This window comes from Saccostrea cucullata, unplaced genomic scaffold, assembly GCF_032062105.1.
Source record: "Saccostrea cucullata isolate Sc308-1 unplaced genomic scaffold, CSIRO_AGI_Scuc_v1 ctg724, whole genome shotgun sequence".
NCBI lineage: Eukaryota > Metazoa > Mollusca > Bivalvia > Ostreida > Ostreidae > Saccostrea > Saccostrea cuccullata.
The window spans coordinates 105,133-124,706 of NW_026917996.1; the positions used below are offsets into that span (position 1 = coordinate 105,133).

A 19,574-nucleotide genomic window follows, 5' to 3' on the forward strand; every position below is an offset into this window, starting at 1 on the left:
TGCAGCTAGCATAATGGGTGCAATATGCATCTACACAATGTAGGGTGGAATGCTGTTTCTTGTATATTCATTGCATAACAAAGATCCTAGAACTAGAACTCGCATATTAAATTTTAATGTTTGGTGAAAAATAGCAAAGATCATGGGCCCTTATTAAATATTTACCAAGGTCACCGACTCACCGTTTGGGGAAACTTGGGGGAAGAGGAGGGAAAGTCGTCCAACGCAAAATAGTTTTAACGCAGCAATATGCAAATGAAACGAAATTAAAATAAAACTCTGCATCATATTCATCAAGAATTAATCGTAAGCACATACTGCAATTTGTTTGACTTTGTTTCATAAAAATTAGATTTGGCCAACAAAACTTTTCTTTTGGTTTTAGTTTAAACGAGGCTTTTTTCTCATTGCTGCAAAGGAAGTGCGTCACTGGAACATGTTCCATCCCACATCGTTCTATAATTAGATAATGGATATATCTTGTTGAATTTGAAATAAAAGATACTACAGAGTCTGACACATTTGTTTCATATTTGGATATTTTACTTAAAAAGACGTTAATGGTAATTTAACAACCAAGCTCCATGACAAACCTGATGTCTTTAACTTTTCTATCGTCAACTTCCCTTATGCAGCAATATACCTTCATCACCAGCATACGGAGTTTATATCTCGGATGATTCGATACGCGAGAGCATGCTTTAGATACGTATGAACAATTTCTAAAACGAGGTAAATTATTGACAAAAAAGTTGATGAAACAAGAATATCAACAGTCTCGTTTAAAGTCTTCATTTCGTAAATTCTATGGTCGATACAATGACCTTATCAGCAAAATTAATACAATTTATCATTGAGTCAAATGCTGACTGGCGTTTTTCATACTAATTGTTAGCCCATTATTTAAACACTGAATTGACGGCGGATTTTTCTGGTATTTCCCGATCATGACAAGTAGTACACGATGGGAGTTACCCGTTGGCAGGGGATGCTCACTCCTCCATGGCACCTGATCCCAGCTCTGATGTTTCGGAGATCCTTATTTGCTCTGCTCCTATTTTGTATTGTTTTATGGACTTTTGATCTTGAATGCTGTTCTTTATCTCCATATGTTCATGTATGTTACTTTTTGTATAGTTTCATATTTACTTAATTTTCAATTTCTTCTTGTTCAAGTTCACTGTACTCATGCTAAATTTTCGGATCAGTATGATACACTATGTACCGAGTTTGCAGTTGCTTTTAACAGTATTTGTATAATCTGTTCCTCAATTTTAACTTGAAACCTTAGTGAGATAAGTAATTACTATATCAACAGTTTAGCAAATGAACATTTTGCGATAACCACGTTAAAATGTGCAAATATGTCATAAAATGGCATATCTGCTTTAAATTAGGTGACAGGATATTTGAACAAACATCACAAATTATTTATGTCAACGACAAACAATTTGAAGAACACTTATCGGCCAGTGTCCAGTGGTGTTATGGTGGACTTGACCTTTTTTGGTGAGACTAGCCAGATTTTGACATCAGCCATTGTCAACTGGTGGGTGGAACCCGAATATAAATGATCTATGAATGGACACGAAGTATTTTTCTCTTCATCGGGCAAAAACTAATAATCTCGCCGTACAAACATACTGGTGAGGATTATTCTTTGTTTTACGGGTGTGAGAAGGAACCAGTGTAAGGGGGCGTGTCCCCACGTGTCTTGGCTGTCCACGTCGTGATCAATTTGTCCGTGTTGCTGGCTCCTCATTAGTCGTCCGATGGTCGAGGAGCGGAGTAACCCGCTGCTCTCCGCGGAATCTGGCTTTGCTCGATCTGTACACCTTGTAGTTGTTTGCCCACAATACGAGAACTCTTCCTGTCAACACGTTGTTCCGAAGACACGAGATGTTCCTGAATTACCCAATCTTTATTAATTCTAGGAGACTACACTAAAAAGGCACGATCGAGATGTTCCTGAACTATATATAGATTTTTTTCGGGGACTATCTCAATTATATATTTTGTTGTTGTTGTTTTTAAATATTTTATTTCGTCATTAAAATATGTAAAAATATTGGTAAAAATATGAATTGCATTTTAATATAGAACAAACGATTAAATTTGACGGTTTCAATTCATGTTTGAATGAAATGGAACTGAATAGTTTTACTGCATATAATTACGATAGCCTGTCTTCCTATTAAAATACGTACATATAGTCTGCATTATCATCAACCAAATCTTTCTGACTGCAAATTATTTCTGAAAATATATGATGTCCTCGTAGGTGGGCATATTAAATATAACGACATAATGGTCTTGGGTTTCCGTGAACAAGACCACAATTTGCCCTCGTCATAGTATTCTTGTTGAGTAGCCGAGTTCAGAACATACACTTTTCTCGTTTTATCTACTCACAAAAACGTACCGTTAGAAATTCATGTAGTAGAATTCAAAAATTAATGTTTACAATTTATTAGGTTATTAAACGCACGCAGAGACCTATTTTAAATGTTACTTATTGAATTTTTTTCATTCGATGTTTACGACTTGTAAAATTCTTCTAGGTTTAAGGTCGGACAATCTAGAATCTTGTCTTCTGCGTGAAGTATGAACGAAGGGATCGTACGTAATCAAAAGGTATAGCTGGGGCGTCGCGTATCATTTCGTTGTCTCCTATCAATGGTCGAATCAACAATTTCCCAAACTTAAAAGAAGACTGTAGATACTTAAGTCCTCCTCGCTGTGTGGGTATTAGATAACAGCGCACAAAAACATTCCCTTTTTCCTTGACTAGCCCCACCTTCTTTATCTAAGGAACATACTGGTTGTTCAGACAGTGAGTGGCCAGGAATTATCTTTTCTATTGTCGGCTCTAGATTGCTAGTCTAGAATTAAAGTGTTGATTATTATCACAGCCAGATAATGAAATAACGTGTTTTTGTGATATATACAAGTTTACATTCATAAAAATGCTTATCATTTGCAAATTTCTTCGATTGATGTACTTGCCATATCCAGTAAATAATTTGCGCTTTTTCCCCCAATTAAATCAGATATTTTGTTAATAAAGTTTGGTTTATTAACAAAAGAATATACATGTACTTAAATTTTGTTTTCAAAAATGAAACTTCATTTAATGAAGACTTATCTTTGATATCAAATTGTAGGTTATTTATTTCAGCTATCAGTCCCTTTTAAATAACAGTTAATTTTCAATAAGCTCTACTCATGGCGTTCTTTTATCAAATTGAAATTAATTACCTTTCTTAAAGCTATTTTCAAATGGTTCATGTAAATTCCATTTACCGATTAGTTTATTTTACACTTTTTCACGTTTCTTTCAATACACAGTATTTACAATCAACATAAAATTATCAATATCTAGTTGTAATCTAAATGGATGTCGAAAAACAAACAACTAAGTGCGTTTCTAAATATTTGTTCACCACGGATTAAGCTGTTGAAAAAAATAATGTAATGAATTCCAGCTCGATAAGACTAGTACAGCATTTAAAAGCTAGTGCCCCCCTCGAAGAGAGGCGACGGCTCATTTGACGACAATCGTAACAATGTTATTTTATTTATTATAATTTTCTTTTTTTTCTGTCATTTATAGGAAAAAGAAGAGACCCATGAGCCACAAAACTCACGTGTACTATTCTCCTACTTGACAAATAGCTTCATGTGTACATGTATGTGTAATGACTGTTGAACCCCTTTGCGGTCATCAAAATCAAACCGTTTTCGACAATATTTGAAATTCCATTTTTTAGACATTATTTTTTACTTAATTATTTACAGAATTATATGCCCCACTCATCATGTATACACAATGAACTATCATTATGCATTTATGGCATGTCAAACCTTGCAAAATTCGATCGTTGATCTTTTCTATTTGTATTGAATAATTTTTGACATTTTGTGTATAACATTTATTTATACTGTATAATTTTCCATTTGTATTCATTATTTTTCATTTGTATTCATTATTTTTCCATTTTTTATATGTATAATAATTCAATGCAAATTGAAAATCATGCATTGAAAATGAAAATATAAACTATGCAAATGGAAATTTAACCAAGACTGAAAGAACGAGTTTTACTTATTATATTTCCCGGACCGCTTTTGGCGGCAAAAGAATTGTTCGTACTTTGTTCATAAGAGGGCATTATTCATCATATTCTCCCCGGTATGCATTATCGAATCTTTATGCAGTACAAATCCGAATATCTTTTGTATCTCAAGGTCAGTACATTGTCTTCTTATCTCAAGGTCAGCACATTGTCTTCTGTATCTCAAGGTCAGTACGTTGACTGCTCTCCATTTGTCCGATTATCTTCTATTGAAAGTATCATCACAGTGGTGTAACCTTTGAATTAAATGGAGGCAGTTTCAAAATTTTTATTGATATTGGCTTTAACGTTTAAAAATTAAAAGCAAGAAATTGTTTTGCTTCCATGCTATTTCAAAAACGTGTCGATAGCACCTCTCCGTTTACCTTCTTGTTCTTTTTGTTGATGAATTGACGTATATTTATCCAATTAAATAACAGTTTGTCCCACTGAACATGTTTAGACATTCTGTCATGTCGCCCTCGTCCGTACCTGGACGGTGCCGTACATCAGAAATAATTATTAATATCATGTAAACCGTCACTGGCTCAATCTAAACAGACATTCACTCATCATTTTATACTTTGCAGATGTGTCTACCGTCTCGTAGTTTTAGTTGTGACGTCATGATGAAAATTATAATTTCTCTGTTTTTGTGTCGCCTGCAGAGAGCGCTACACTTAGGGATCACTGTCAGACTGACGTCTGTGTGTCTGTCTGCCGAGAACTATGAGAGGTAGGGATTGTCCATTTCTATTCAAAGATACGGGCAAGGTTTAAAAATGGACGAAGAGGGTTCTAGTTCCGATTCATTTCATAAAGCCTTGCCTAAATGTATCCTTTCCAAAAATAACTTGAAAATATAAAACTTTATCCACTGAAATGCCCAGCAATATTGTTCATCTTAACATTAAAATATTCGAAGTTAAAAAAAAAAGAAATAGTATAATAAATTTAGTATCACACATTGCATTATATACGTAAAAGGTAAACGGCAGATATATACGTCCAGACATGGAATATGAAAATTTACAAAATACAAATTGATTTTTTTGACATCAAAGAAACAAATAAATTTCAGTTGATGGACAAACAGCGAGTCACGGATACGGAGTAAAAAGTATCAACATAATAAGAGATGTCAAAACGGCTCATTAACAACGACTGCATGATTTCATGGAAAAATATCAATCCCAAACTCTCCCGAAAATTACAACGGAGGCTTGATAAAACTGCACTAAAAATTAAATTAATGTAATTTATCAGCTCACACCTTGATAGATATCTGCTTGTTTGATGTCTAGTGGATAATTATCAGTTCATGTGGTCAGACGAGGTCTTTTCCTGCGGAAGTATAATGTTTTATGCAAATCGGGTGCAGTATTGTATGTCACGTGATATTGGCAGTATCCTGTGTAAAGCAAGAAAAGATATTCATCTGTGGCACGCTTAGCTATTTTGTCGTGACATTATAATACCACTGACGCCGAATCTTGTTCCCGGTGGATTTGGTTTCCTGCAACAAAGAGATTTGTTTTATTCCAAAGAAACCCGAAATAGAAAATGTCAGGTATGGATGACATGACATGCTCTGTTCTAATCCGAAATCAAAAATTTTGTTTAGAAATATCATCCTACGTGTATTTGGTATAGACTTAATTTTGTGGTTTAAGATGATAATAGATATATAATTATTCTTTATAATTTTTCCCTAGTCATTAATATATGTTCTTGGCGACACGACCATGACCTTCGAGATATGATAAATGGTCATGGTCAAAGCAATTTTTTTTTTTGGATCCAATTCCACACTTGGGTTTGAAATTCATGACCAGGACATGACATTGTGACAGACTGACAACCTTACCAAAGGTTATCAAAACCAGCATGCAATATGTCTCTTCCCTTGAGGGGAACATAACTCTTACTAACATTTTCTCACACCTGTTTGTAATTTCATAAAATTACTGGCAACACCAACAGTTGCATTTTCAAGACAAGTAACTAGTAAGTCGAATTCTCACACCATTTCTGAAAGCCCACATTATAAGTATGAATGATGATCATGTTTATTTTCCTCTACAGGGGTCTTTATTTTGTGGTCAGATTTTGTTACTGATGTGAGAGGTCCTAAACAACCGGTATATTCTATCGGGTTTGTGTGAAATCGGGTATATATGTGATTATTTGATATTTTTTACCATTGGATCAGTCAACAAAATAAGTACTTGTCTCTACTTGATCGATGCACCTGTCGAAGGACAGCTGTATTATAAAGTTATTGATTATTTTTCTTTAGTCTTTCCTGACAACGTAGTATTTTGTAAATGAAATTAGAAACTTTTACCCGCTAAATTATATATTTTATACAAACTATTAAAAGTACTCTTAAATCAAAGTACGCGTCTTTGATTTTATATCTCAAAAGATATATAATAAGTAAATTTTAAAATATATTTTTAATTTATGTTTATAGGACATTTTATATATTATATTCGTGCAAGAAATGATTCACTTTTATAATTATATATCAAAATTTTATGTTTAAAAACTGTTCTGAATATCTTTTCGAGTGTTTTTTTTCTTCATCCTCATGGCATTAAAATCGAGCGAAACAGGAACTTCCTTTTCTCAACTTCTCGCGATTAAGAGTTTCCTCTCCATTGAATACGGGCCATATAATTTGCACTTATTTCTTAACAAAATTACAAAAATCTTGTAATTTTCTTTAGATTCAAAAATTATTGCCATAGCTTAAAAATGTAAGACATTTACAGAAACATAGGCGTTCTCACTTTGTCAAGGAATTTTACAAGTTTTGGTACCAGCGGTCTTTCTGTGCTAAAGTGCAAGTAGAAGCTAGCATGTCATAAGGCCAGTAATGGGAAAGTGCTCGTGTTTTAAAGAAAAAGGAGATTCGAAGATTAACGATGAGATTGGGGATAGCATTATTTCCTTTTGTGGACTTATAATCCTTGGATACATCATGAGCTGACACATGAAACGTTGATAAATTGATGTCATTCTGTTTTGGGGTTTTTCGTGTCTGTAAACCTGTGACACAGTTTAAAAAATGTATGTCCTGCAGTTTTTGTAAACTATGTTGGAAAGAAGCCACAAGAAGAATTAAATGAATGAAAGGTATAAACCATTGAATATCGAAATTTTCTGTTGAAAAAAAAAATACTATCTGGACATGAATTTTGTTCAGAACTCGAAGAATTAACGTTGAATTTGCTTGACCCATAATAATAAAAGATATGAAAAAAATAAATAATACAGAAATTAGGAAATATATCAAAATATCATATAATATCATTCCATTTCATATTAAAAAGAAATAATTAATACTACAAATATGTAAATTGAGTAAAGTTTTATTAATTTTTATCAATGAGTTCTTGACTGTATTTTACGCATTCTTACATCACTAAAATACTTTAACAGTTTAGGACATGTCACAACCAACCGCTTGCATCCTCTTTGTTGCATTATTTTCATCAACAGGTTGAAATCTTTTTGATGTGATTATGACACCAAGTACTGTTAAAATAAGAATATTTTGATATTTGAAGTGTCATGTTGTAAATTTTCAAATACCAGTGGCAGTAAATACAAAATTTACATGACAAAATTTTGTATTTACTGCCACCTGGTAAATTCAAAATTTATAACATGACAGAAGAAACAAATTTGATCGTTACTATATTTGGCCTCTGTCTTCCATCAAATTTTAATTAAAATTAAAAATTTGGTGATATGATTATTTTTCCCTTTTAATAAAAAAAAAAAGTAGGAAGACACTTCCATGACAACCTTTCCCCGCTGATTTTTAACATTATTTTTCCAAATTCTCTTCAATCTTCTGTCTATGATTACCTTTGTCCACGACCCTCTATAAATATAAGATGAATATATAAAATATAAATATGTACATATTGTTTCTTCTTTACAAATGAGGCGAGAGCAGGTGCAATACGAGAAATCTGAGTAATAACAGATTGTCCATCATCGAAGTATCCTATGATCAAAGAACTTTATTCAACACATCTGTCATTTGAATAAATGACATGATTAATGAACAATCATGAATATTTTCCAATTTTTTCATCAGGAAAATTATTTATCCGAAGTATTTGAAGCATGGCGATTACAAATCAAAATGATTGTCAATTTGTTCCTTTCACATTTATTTTCCACTACTGTATAGGCCTTTTCATATCCATGTTACAATTAAAAAAAAATCAATGTACAAAGTTGATCGATTGGAATTATTTTCTACACAAAAAATGAATTATATGAGATTAAAACATACAATAAATAGGATAAACGAGTTAACCTATTTAGTCCTCGCTATATATATCTTTGGTTGCATACGGATTTCTGGATTACGTTGACCAAACTTGGTTACGTATAAATCGGCAACATTGCCTGAAATGACCTTAGTAAATACACCTAGGAGAGGTAGAAACTAATAGGGACTAAGAGTGGACATCAAAGTACAGACATTTGGAGCCAATCACCTTAACTCTGACAAAGGCACGGGAGCGCTAATTGGCTCCTGGCGACTTATTTAGTACTTGACTTTCATTAGCTAATCAGTTAAAAGTTAAAGCGCCTTTAGCACAGTAATAAATACTACACAGTTTACCAGCTTTTGCAAAGTCTCTTAGACTCTTATTGTTGTGGTATTGCCTCGTGGCAAACCAAACTCATTGGAGACGTTTTTTTTTTTTTTTTTTTTGCATTTGCTTGCTTCTTGTTATGGCTGAAGGGACATAATAAATCCAAGTATTATATTTTTTCAATCCCTTTAGTAACAGAACACAACAAATCTGCAAAATAATTTTGGATCTAAATGATTTAACCAGTACTTTAACATGCCCTTTTCTATAATAAAACTAAATAAATATCAAAAACTACTTCCACAACACGCAATCGGTTATTAAACCTCTCTTCATACCCAATGAAAGAGAGAGCGTTCTAACCAGTAAGGAAGTTGAAGGTCCGTATGTTAGTTTTAAAGCGAAACAGAAAACCCATCCCGAATCCATCAGTGGGATCACAAGCAGATTACCCAAACAAATCGAATCACACACACAAACTACCCTCAAGTTCTTCTGAACATCAAGTCATCAAGCCAATGTAGGTATGAATGAAAGGACGTCAATTTAAAAATTGATAAATCACCACTGGTTGCGCACGCTCGATAGCATAAGGGGCGGGGCCTCTTCGTCGGAGCTATTGACATATCTTTTTCGTAAGGATTGTACCCAATCTAAAACGATTTTTTAAATAAAAGAACAACACTGTTTGTTTATATCATTTAGATGTGTAAAGTTTTTGTTCATTCTTGAGGTTTGACTTGCCATTTTGCATGAGTGGAAGTGCGTTACTATGAAAGTCTATTTTCCATGGGATTTATACCAACATGCGACATGAATTTACCTGAGAAATGTGATAAAACGGAATAATAATAATTCAGAAGATGAAAATATTATGGCTTCGGTTCTACATCATGGAACATTACGGATAATATTTACATGAAAAAGAAAATTTGTTACATTAGAAGTAAATATTCATAGTGGGATTATTTACAAATTTTACTTGAAAAACCATGAGATTGTGCAGTTTAGTGTATCTTTTCTACACCTATCTGGGTGTAACAATAGGTAGTGCTGACCAGAAAAATGTGCTTCTTCATGAAGCGGTTCGGACGCTGTTAGGTTTTGAAGAATCTCCAGCACGCTATCTAAAACTTCAGACAGTCCCGAATTTCTTATCGGAACAGGCGCCCCAATACATGATGGATTTGTACGAAAAGTTTAAAAACAGTCGCATTTCCAAGGGACATTTATCTGGAAATACCGTTAGAAGTATACATGCTGAAATAGGTAGGATATATCCGAAAGAATTTCAAGAGAAATTTAATTTTGTATTATTTTTAAGTCATGTTTGATTTTATACATGTATCTGTCAAAAAGGAAGCATACATTTTAATTACGAAAAGCCCAAATTAAAAATCAAAGTCCTGAAAGAGAAATGACAAACCGCAGGGGTACATTCTGCCAATCGAAAAATCCTAATAGTGGATTTGACACTAAATACGCTTTCTCTAATTACACTCTCTACATATCTTTACACGTGTTAAACCTTGGTATTGATGTCAAAAATGATTTTTCATAATGACAGACCTACTCATTAGATTTGTAATAAATCCATTTGTGTGACAATGAATCGAGACCCAACAGTCCTCGTGCCTTCTGAAAGACAACCATTGATGGTGCACCTGTTCAACCAAGGTTAAATTCGGTACAACTTTTAGCCGTAATTAATTCCCAATCAGTGTCATATTTGGGAGGGCGTTTTTTATTTTCTTATGTTCTTTGATATATCATATTTTGTTCCAATCGTGTTAGATGAAATACAACTCGAAAGGTAGTATCAGTTATTTTTTTAACAATGAAATAGAAAAAGGGCACTTGTCTTTTGGCGCCTAATTTTCTTGGGTTCGCTTGTAAAACACTTTGTGTGATTGGTAAAAATGTGAATGTTAGCTTTGGCGTAGTAGTAACAGGCTCCAAAGCTAATGGCAGACGCGTCGTGCTAAATTTTCAACCTGCACCATCAATGGACTCTTAATTTTCTTTGAGTTAATAAAACAGTGGTTTAAAATCAGTGCAGACAAGATAAATCAAACATCTTTACAGACATTGTCGTTTTTATTCAAGGTTTACCAAAAACTTACACCCAGAAGTCGCGTTAAACTTGAAATAGTTTATCTTTTAATGAACAAACTAAACGAAACAGTTTTCAACATAACATAGAAGTGTATCACAAATCTCGGGGATGTGTGATGGCACTCGGCTTTATTGGCAGTATAATTAAGATGTACCGATGCCTGTTTTGCCTCCCGCAGGGTGAAACCTGTGGGTATTTTTAATATAATCAATTTTCCGTATTGTTCGCCGTGCAAGGTGAAAAAAACCTGGCTGTCAAAGATGTGCTAACAAGATGCCCTAAACGAAGTAATGTCGTACATAAATGTGTTGACAGTCGCATTCTAATGATGCCAGCGCCCTTGGTCAAAAAGCCGCAAGACCAGATATATAATCTTGCAAATTGTTTTACAACACAACAAAAGATTAGTTTACGATATGTACACAAGACCATTGATAAGCGAGTTTATTCAGTAAAAGAAGAAACCAGATGTCATCTGTGTGATTTGCCGATGATATATACCACCCATGAGTTTAATGGCGAATCAGGACTATGGTTTATTGATGCCTATCTGCCAATTAAAGGTCGCCGACGACTTTTCTAAATATCTTAATTCCTAAATTCGTATAAACAACGAGAAACCCTTTGACTGCTTTTAGTGCAATCACAGTAAAATAATACTTATCTTCACGAAATGCAAAATTTCTCGCCATGATAAAATAAAAGCGACATAAAATAGATTAAATTACATTCAAATAAATTAGAAATACGTAAAAAGCATTTCTGACACTTTTTATTTGCAACCACGAGGCTTTTTTCTCTCTACTTGTTGCCGGAAAGAATTTATAAACTATTAAGTTGACACTTTACAATAAAAGAATCAACAAAAAATTCTACCCTTTCGATTCAAAGCAATGAAAAATTCCAAATTAAGTAACCTTAAATGTTTGACATTTTACGACTTTTAAAATAACTAGAGAACTTCCGAAAATAATGTAGCATATCAAAGTATTTAAGTATACATACCCACGGTGTAGAAATAAACTACAATGCATACGTCAATAATCATGTATTTTCTCTGCCATTCAAAATTATATTTATTGACACTCGAAATAAAAAAGGCCAAAAGCAAATTGGTCCCATTCCCTTTTCGCTATGAGTCGCCAGGTCTGTATTATGGGCACAGTTTTTAAACAGTTCTAATACCTATCGAGTATTTGCAAGTCTGACATATACATCTTAGGAGACATTTTTTCTACATCTACCAATTTGCTGTCTCAACCTTTGTTCCGAGCCCTTTCTGTTACCATTGGACTGTTTACCCTCTGGTACAAATGGCGGTGGGAGGAAATTGTGTTGTTTGAGAAAGGAATCCCGTAGTCTGCTTGTGTGTCGCCACCCTCCCTGCACGTCTTCAGAAAGCAGCTTTTTCTATCATGAATAATTTAATTGACAATAAAGTTTACTGTCTACTTTGTTGTAGGAAATACTGTTTGGCTTTTTGTTTGTTCCGCGAACTTAAGCAATTTTACTTGAGTTTTTGAGAGGTATCATGGGGCCTATTTGGGAGTATAAATCTTACATCTCATTCACAGAGACCCCTGTCAATAAAAGTCCCCTCAATAAACTTTTAACTTTCGCTTGCAAAACGATAAAGGACATCACGTCTCGTCAATTTGCAATTACCCTTTGAAACAAGGTCGCCTATTAATGTAAATTTTCTTCGTCCTTTTTATATCTGTTTGAAAATTTTAGTGAGGTCGATAAGCTTTGTCCCTATGACTTTGTAAATCACATAAATATTACGATACATAAATAGTTAATCAGCTGACGGCGCGGATACCCTTGTCACTTATGGCGCCAGCACGAGTGGTCAGCCGTATGGTACAATTGCCCGTAATGACCGCTCGCTTGATTTGGCTGATCTCTGAAAGGAATGCGTTAAGATGAGAGCGAGCTTTTATTGATAAGAAAGTATGCCCTTTACAAAGTAAAACAAGAGGAAAATCTACATCAATATTTTGTTTTATACCAAGTATTCGACTCCAACAAATGTGACCCATATTTTATATCCTTTTCCGCATTCATTGGCGTTTTTATACAGTCAATAGAGCGTTTGATTAGACAATAACAATAATATTTTATCATCCGGTAGACTAAGTGTCCGAGATTTTATAGCAATACAAATGTAAGGTGATTATGGCGCAGATGTTTATCTTTGTATAATCGCATGTCACTTCTTTCAGGTAACACTCCACTAAATAGGCACCTCAACTCAAATAGTGCTTCAACACAATTAAACTATGTAGATCTTCATACAATCAAAGGAGTCATAGTAAAACACTGTGGCGGAATATACCGCCGGACTCGAGGGCACCGATGATGTAACACAAACCAATTTGTCGTGCAACATTGCGGCGCGGGAGTAGGTATATAAAATTTCACCGGGTACCAGTCCGGGAGTGGAACTTCATTTTTAGTTCATAATTTACATTCAGATTCATTAACAAGGCATATATAAGGATAATGATTGAGTAAAAATAGACAGTCTTTGCAAAAACAGCGGCATTGACATTGATATATATACCTTGTTTTCCATTCCTTTGAAAAAAAGGCAATATGTAGAAATCCATCGGAATTTAATAGGAATAGCAAGATATTTCATGCTTTTCTTTGGGAAACAGAAGTTAAACGCACTGACATACATGACCACTGTTAGCATTCGTGAAAAATACATGGATGAAAAAAATATGAAAAGGAAAAAGACGTATTATATCCCACCTCCTACATAAATGTAAAGGAATTCATGGTAGGGCTTAATAAAAGTACCTTACATATCTGTTTTTCACGGTATGTAGCAAAACTCATGGAGTTCAATTATAAAAAGAAAACAACCGAACTTAAAATCGAGCAAAATACAAATATGTGACCTTTTGCAGAAAGCTTCTTTTATGAGGTGAGGCGTAAGCATATTTTGTCGAAAATATTTGGTCTCAAATTCCTTTCTTTGGTCTTGATACACAATGTCGAAAATATACTAAAACAAAAGTTAAAAGTGTGTACGACCCTTGGCTTTTCTTCTTTGGTAAGTACAAGGAAACGAAACAGTCGCCATCAGCGACGGCAATCTGCAAAAATATCGATTTCATGTTGACGGTGAGGAATGACTTGCTTTTTAGATTTAACAAAAATGTTTTCGGGAAGACAAGGTGAAGTCGTGGTTAGCGGGTGCGATTTTTGGGGGTACAAATTCGTTCTTAAACAGCTTGAAAATCACCGACCTTTGCACCGCAAGTCACTCAAATCTTGTAAAACGGTTGTTAAAGGAAAGGTAATAATAACCTTTCAGCATGCTATCGCACAAACGCCGATTGGACATAAATGGTAATTACGGGATGCCGCGAGTTTATTCAACTATTATCAGAACAGTTTCAACAAAAGCACCCAGTTACGGATTTGCTCCTGAAAAGAGCTCCTAGTTGCTGGAACATCAATCAAAGAACAAGGGCATTTACCATCTATAAATTTACTGCTCTTTTGGGTTCTTCATCAAAAATAGAAATAGAGACTTGTTACCTTTTCAAAGTTTTGCGAACGAACACGTCTTCAGAACTCTATATACACCGTATCTTTTTGACAGACCATGCTTGAAAATCTACAAAGTTTAAAGTGTTTTGACAAATTACACTTAATTTTTCATTAAGAATTTTCAAGGTACATTAAATCAGGTCTAATATGCTATCAAATGGTGTCGAGCCGAGTATTAAATGTTATTTCAATCAATATCAATATGAGTTGTTCACAATTCTGCCTTCTTTATTTACTTCTAGTATAAAGACCTGCATTTATTACTCGTATGAGAAATTGAAATTAAGAACATCAAAGATATTTGATAAAAAACCCACTAGTGCAAATCTTTAAACAGTTAATGTTGTGAACACTCCTTTGAATAAGGTGTAGCACATTTTAAAGACAAATGTAACCATTTAATATAAAATCTAAATATGTTTTTTCCTCTTTTTTCAGCTACGGTGAATGGAGAGACCATGTTCATTTTTAACCTGACGTCCATACGCCGAACAGAGCGGTTATTGAGCGCAGAAATTCATTTGTACAAACGGAAACCCAAACGGTTCAATCCCAAAAAAGACATTGAATTAAAAATGTATGAAGTAGCCCCTCATTACATGTCTGAGGAAGGAAAAATTACCATGCGAGCTGAGTCGTATGGCTGGCAGTGGTACGATGTTACAGAGGCCGTCGGTAGTTGTCTAGCTGCTAGACGAAAAGTACCCCATTTATTTGCCTTAAATTTTAAAGCCGAGAAACAAAATGGGAAACTGAGAGACATTGCATTAAGAAAATTCATCCGCCATCATTCCATGCCATTTTTAATTGTGTACACGAACGATACTCAAGAAAGTCGTTTTGATCAGTTAGATTCTTTAGCAGATAAAATCAAAAGTGAGTCTACTTCTAATAATAAAAATTCAGAAAAGAAGAAATTGTCTGATGTGGTGACAGATATTAAAATAAGAGATAAAAGGTCAATATATGACAATGAAATTCCGGAAGATCCAGATGATTATGATCGTATAGAGCGAAAATTTAACATTCCCCAAACACACCCGGGTATTCTCCAAACTCGAAGACAAAATCGAAACAAAAACCCTGGCTCTAGACTTATACCTTACCCAAGTAAAGCCAAACGGAGGAAGCACAAAAAGCGGAAAAACAGGAGGAAGAAAAACAGGCGGAAGAATAGAGTGTTTCCGAAAGAGTGGAAAAATGTGAAACAAAATATGGCTACGGAGGAAAAGAGCGGCCATCTTTGTGGTCGCCAGAAGCTTGTAGTGGATTTTGCGGACATTGGATGGGGAGACTGGATCATATCCCCCAAGTCTTTTGAGGCCCACTATTGCGCAGGATCATGTCCATTTCCTCTAACAAAGGTAAGGTACCTGTTTCCCTTATTTTGGTTAAAAAAGTAATTTGAGATCTAATCGCTAACTTGTGGGGGAGCACGAAGCGGTACAAAGCCCAGTATTCACCGGAGACCAGATTAGACACACTGTTTGAGTATTAAGTATGTTAGAATCTAATAGATCGTAAATTGTCCAAATGTTACTTTGAGAAAACATTTTTGCTAACGTTGGACGGTAAATCACAATTCCAAAACGAGAAGCACGAGGTTTTCAACCTTCATCTCGATCTTTAATCTGAAATGTAAAGTGAAATGTTCAAAGCGTGTCAGCGATGTATGGTCCCCACGTCTTGCTTTATCTGACAGTCTGGACGTGGAGTCCTTGATGGATGAAATCTGATCAATGTGTTTATAGATAGCACTCGAGATCAGTTCTCCAGAAAACTTTTGTTTACTTTTGAATTGTAATTTGTTTCTCTTGTTTACAACTCATAAAAGTGAAATCTTCACATCTCGTATATGATCACCCTGTTAAATCTTCACGGCTTTCAGATTAAGCTGACAAGACCCTTTTTACTCTGGTATTTAGAAAACAACATAGTATTTTTGAAAAGCATGAGTAGTTAACTGAAATGTCGGATTATTTTTGTGTATAGTTGTTGAAATACACGAGAAGATTTCCCGATTAATTTTTTTTGTCATAATCCTTAACTTAAAAAATTGACAGGAATCAAAAGCAAGATAATCTTCAGTAATCCCCAACACAGTGAAGCGCCAGTGAAGACATTATTTATGAATATATATTATTTTCTTTTTTATAGCGACTGAGACCTTCAAACCACGCTACAATTCAAAGTATGGTCCACGCTATTGGAATATACACCGACGTTCCAGCACCGTGTTGTGTGCCCGATTCCATGTCTTCTGTGACGCTTCTCTACTTTGACGAAAATAGAAATGTTGTCCTAAAAAATTATCCAAGTATGACAGTTAATTCTTGTGCATGCAGGTAGATCCAAAATAATGCCAATAATTTTTTGGAATGAATATTTTTTTAATATTCAGAGTACATTGTACCAGATTTCGTTCGAAGTGAAATTGTTCGAATCAGCGATATCCCTGATGATTCTATAGGAACATGAACCAATTTACAAACTCGATGACGAAGAAGATGAACTTCACCGTATAAAATGCCAAATACCAATGCAATTTTTTTTTTTAAATGACGCCAGTATGACATCAGAGCGACGAGTGTATTGATAAACGTGTGTTCGAAGCGAATTTCCAGAAGCCCGCGACCCTAAATCCAAATTGTCCCCATTGTTGATAATTTTTAATTTTTTTGTTTACATATTGCTACGGTGACCATCTTTTCACTTTGACTTCATTCAGGACAGGGCCAGTGTTTGTGTGAAATCTACCTCATGACTAAAACTAGCCAGCACAAGATGACGGAATTTTGAGAGGAGACGCTATAAAAAGCGCCAATAGTACTAAAAAAATTGTGATTTTATTGTTAAATACGTATTCATTGTTTGTTCTTATCATTTAATATTGTGCAAAGTCCGGAGTCTTAGAAACGCTTGGTTGCAATTGCAACGAATGCTATTAAACTAGGGTAACTTGGATTTCTTATGAACAAAGAGACTTTTCCCAATTAAATCACAATATCTCAGGAAAAATAATCACCTGCAAAGAGGAAATTCAGAATATTTTAATAAAAAATATATATTTTTGCAATTAAAAAACAGCACATTTTATCTATAATCAAATATCACTTTACATATATTTATTTTTGGTATATAATTCCAAAAAGTAAAAGTAAAAAGTTTTTTTCTAAGGAATAGTTTACAATTTAAAACAGATTATTTAATTTTTGGGTAATATTAAAACTATTATTCTTTAATGTGAGCACGATTCTAACGATTAACTACACCATCCTCTTACAGCCTACAGGTAACAATATCTAGGATGTTCTCAGGATTTTAGAATCGTATATTTTTGGGTTGTTTACAGCAATTTGGAGTGTTTTGCTAGATCAATGCATTCTTGACATTTCCAAGCATTTCCTGTCATTAATTTCATGCATCGCTTTTTTTTCTTCAGATAATACTTTGTCACCCCACCTGTCTCACTATTTATTTATCATGATATACATTTTCTTCATGGTCATCAATAATTTCATCATAAATTTAACAGCATTTCATATTTTAATTTCTGCTTCAATATCCATAAAGCATCTTTGAAATAGCAAACATTAATTTCTCTTCATCAACTTGTTAGTGCATTTGCGTGGAATGTTGTATTTCCAAGTAATTATTGAATATATTTCCACTATCAAAAAAAAGCCATGCAATCTACATTGTTGTTTTAATTATTTTGTATTTTTATTGTACATAAAATAGTTAACATTGAACTTGAAATGTCATGTTATTAAACTTGTTGTAATTCAATTTTTATGTCTTGTCTTTTTTTTTTGAGGGATTTTATGTTTTTGATCATTAAAATCAGCATAATATTTGCTTTCAGCCTCGGAAGCGATAGGCATAAAAGTATACACCTCTCAGATCTCTCTATGATCTAAAATGGAGCACTACAAATTCATATGTAGGTTTTCTAGCAAGACATAGTTTCATGAATAAGCCTGCCATCAAAAGAAATATCAATTTCAATATCGAATTTAAACATCATTACCAGTCCATCATGTATTAAACCCCAGTTGCTGTTGTTCTTGCTTGTTTAAAGTACTAGCTCAACAAATATAAGAAACACGGGTGATATTTAACCTAGATGTTTGTTAGACTCGGCAAAATTTGATTAAATGCGTGTTTCGGAATATTGACAAATATGTAGTAAATAACAGGACTGTGATGTTAATTTCACACTTTGTAGTTTTCTATCGATTTGAGTGTATTTTCCTGCCAAGTCAATGATAGGCGGTTGTAAGCAGAGAGAAACGCGTACAGTTTCTTTTTTTTTTTTTATCCCTGTCGTAAATATAACAATATTTTGCCAAGAGGGTGTCATTGATGTATTTCAGTCATATAATATATATATCTATACTCCAAGGTAAAGCAGTAACCATAAAACAAAGTGCAACAATTACATTCTCGAGTCCAAATTTTGTGAGGTGATATCAAATTATTCATATTGGTTGAAATTAAGAGGTTATGGAACCAATAAATGCTAAGAAAAGTCTATAATCATAAATATTTTCCTATTTCTCTCTTCAAAATAGTCATCAAATAGAAAATGAATCTCATCAATATTGCCTCCGATGTATAGTCTCACACTAGGATTGGATCGTACTTAGAAAGTTGTTCTCTTGTTGCCTCAAAGGTGTGGACATATTATTTCTCTTAAGAAATAACGAGCTACCTGGTCTTTGTGATATATCCTAAGATCATAATTAACTTTTTCAGCCAGACTTCAGCATTAAGAAACACATCATTTTTATCGGAGCCAGAGGGTTTTATTTACTTTTATTCAGTTAAAGTGATACTTCAACACATAACCTTTAATCAATAACAAGAATTATGAATTGCCTAAGTAAGAGAATACATTAATTTACCCATTCTACAGTTCTATGCCCTGTACACATCTTTATATTTGGCTTCAAAGACTCAGCCCTGGAAATGTCATTTTGTTGAGTAAAATAACTAAGTTTAAGACATGACCTTGAAACATCCTTGCGAGGAAAGGCCGTTTTCATTTGTTTAAGATTATGCTAAAAGAAGTTATTCTCTCTAGTGGAAACCGTTTAAACATTGGCCAAATTCTTTTACTGTCCAGTTGTAAATGGTGGCTTGAGATTT

At 33.9% G+C, this 19,574-nt stretch overlaps 1 protein-coding gene across 1 annotated transcript; it reads left to right on the plus strand.

The window, feature by feature from the left end:
* Positions 1 to 9,430: 9,430 nt before the first annotated feature.
* On the plus strand, positions 9,431 to 18,281 carry LOC134229059 (bone morphogenetic protein 3-like). Its single transcript, XM_062710795.1, has 3 exons — positions 9,431 to 10,009; positions 14,862 to 15,787; positions 16,581 to 18,281. The coding sequence occupies exons 1-3, from the start codon at positions 9,733 to 9,735 to the stop codon at positions 16,770 to 16,772; spliced, it is 1,395 nt and encodes a 464-aa protein (XP_062566779.1). The 5' UTR covers positions 9,431 to 9,732; the 3' UTR covers positions 16,773 to 18,281.
* Positions 18,282 to 19,574: the final 1,293 nt, after the last annotated feature.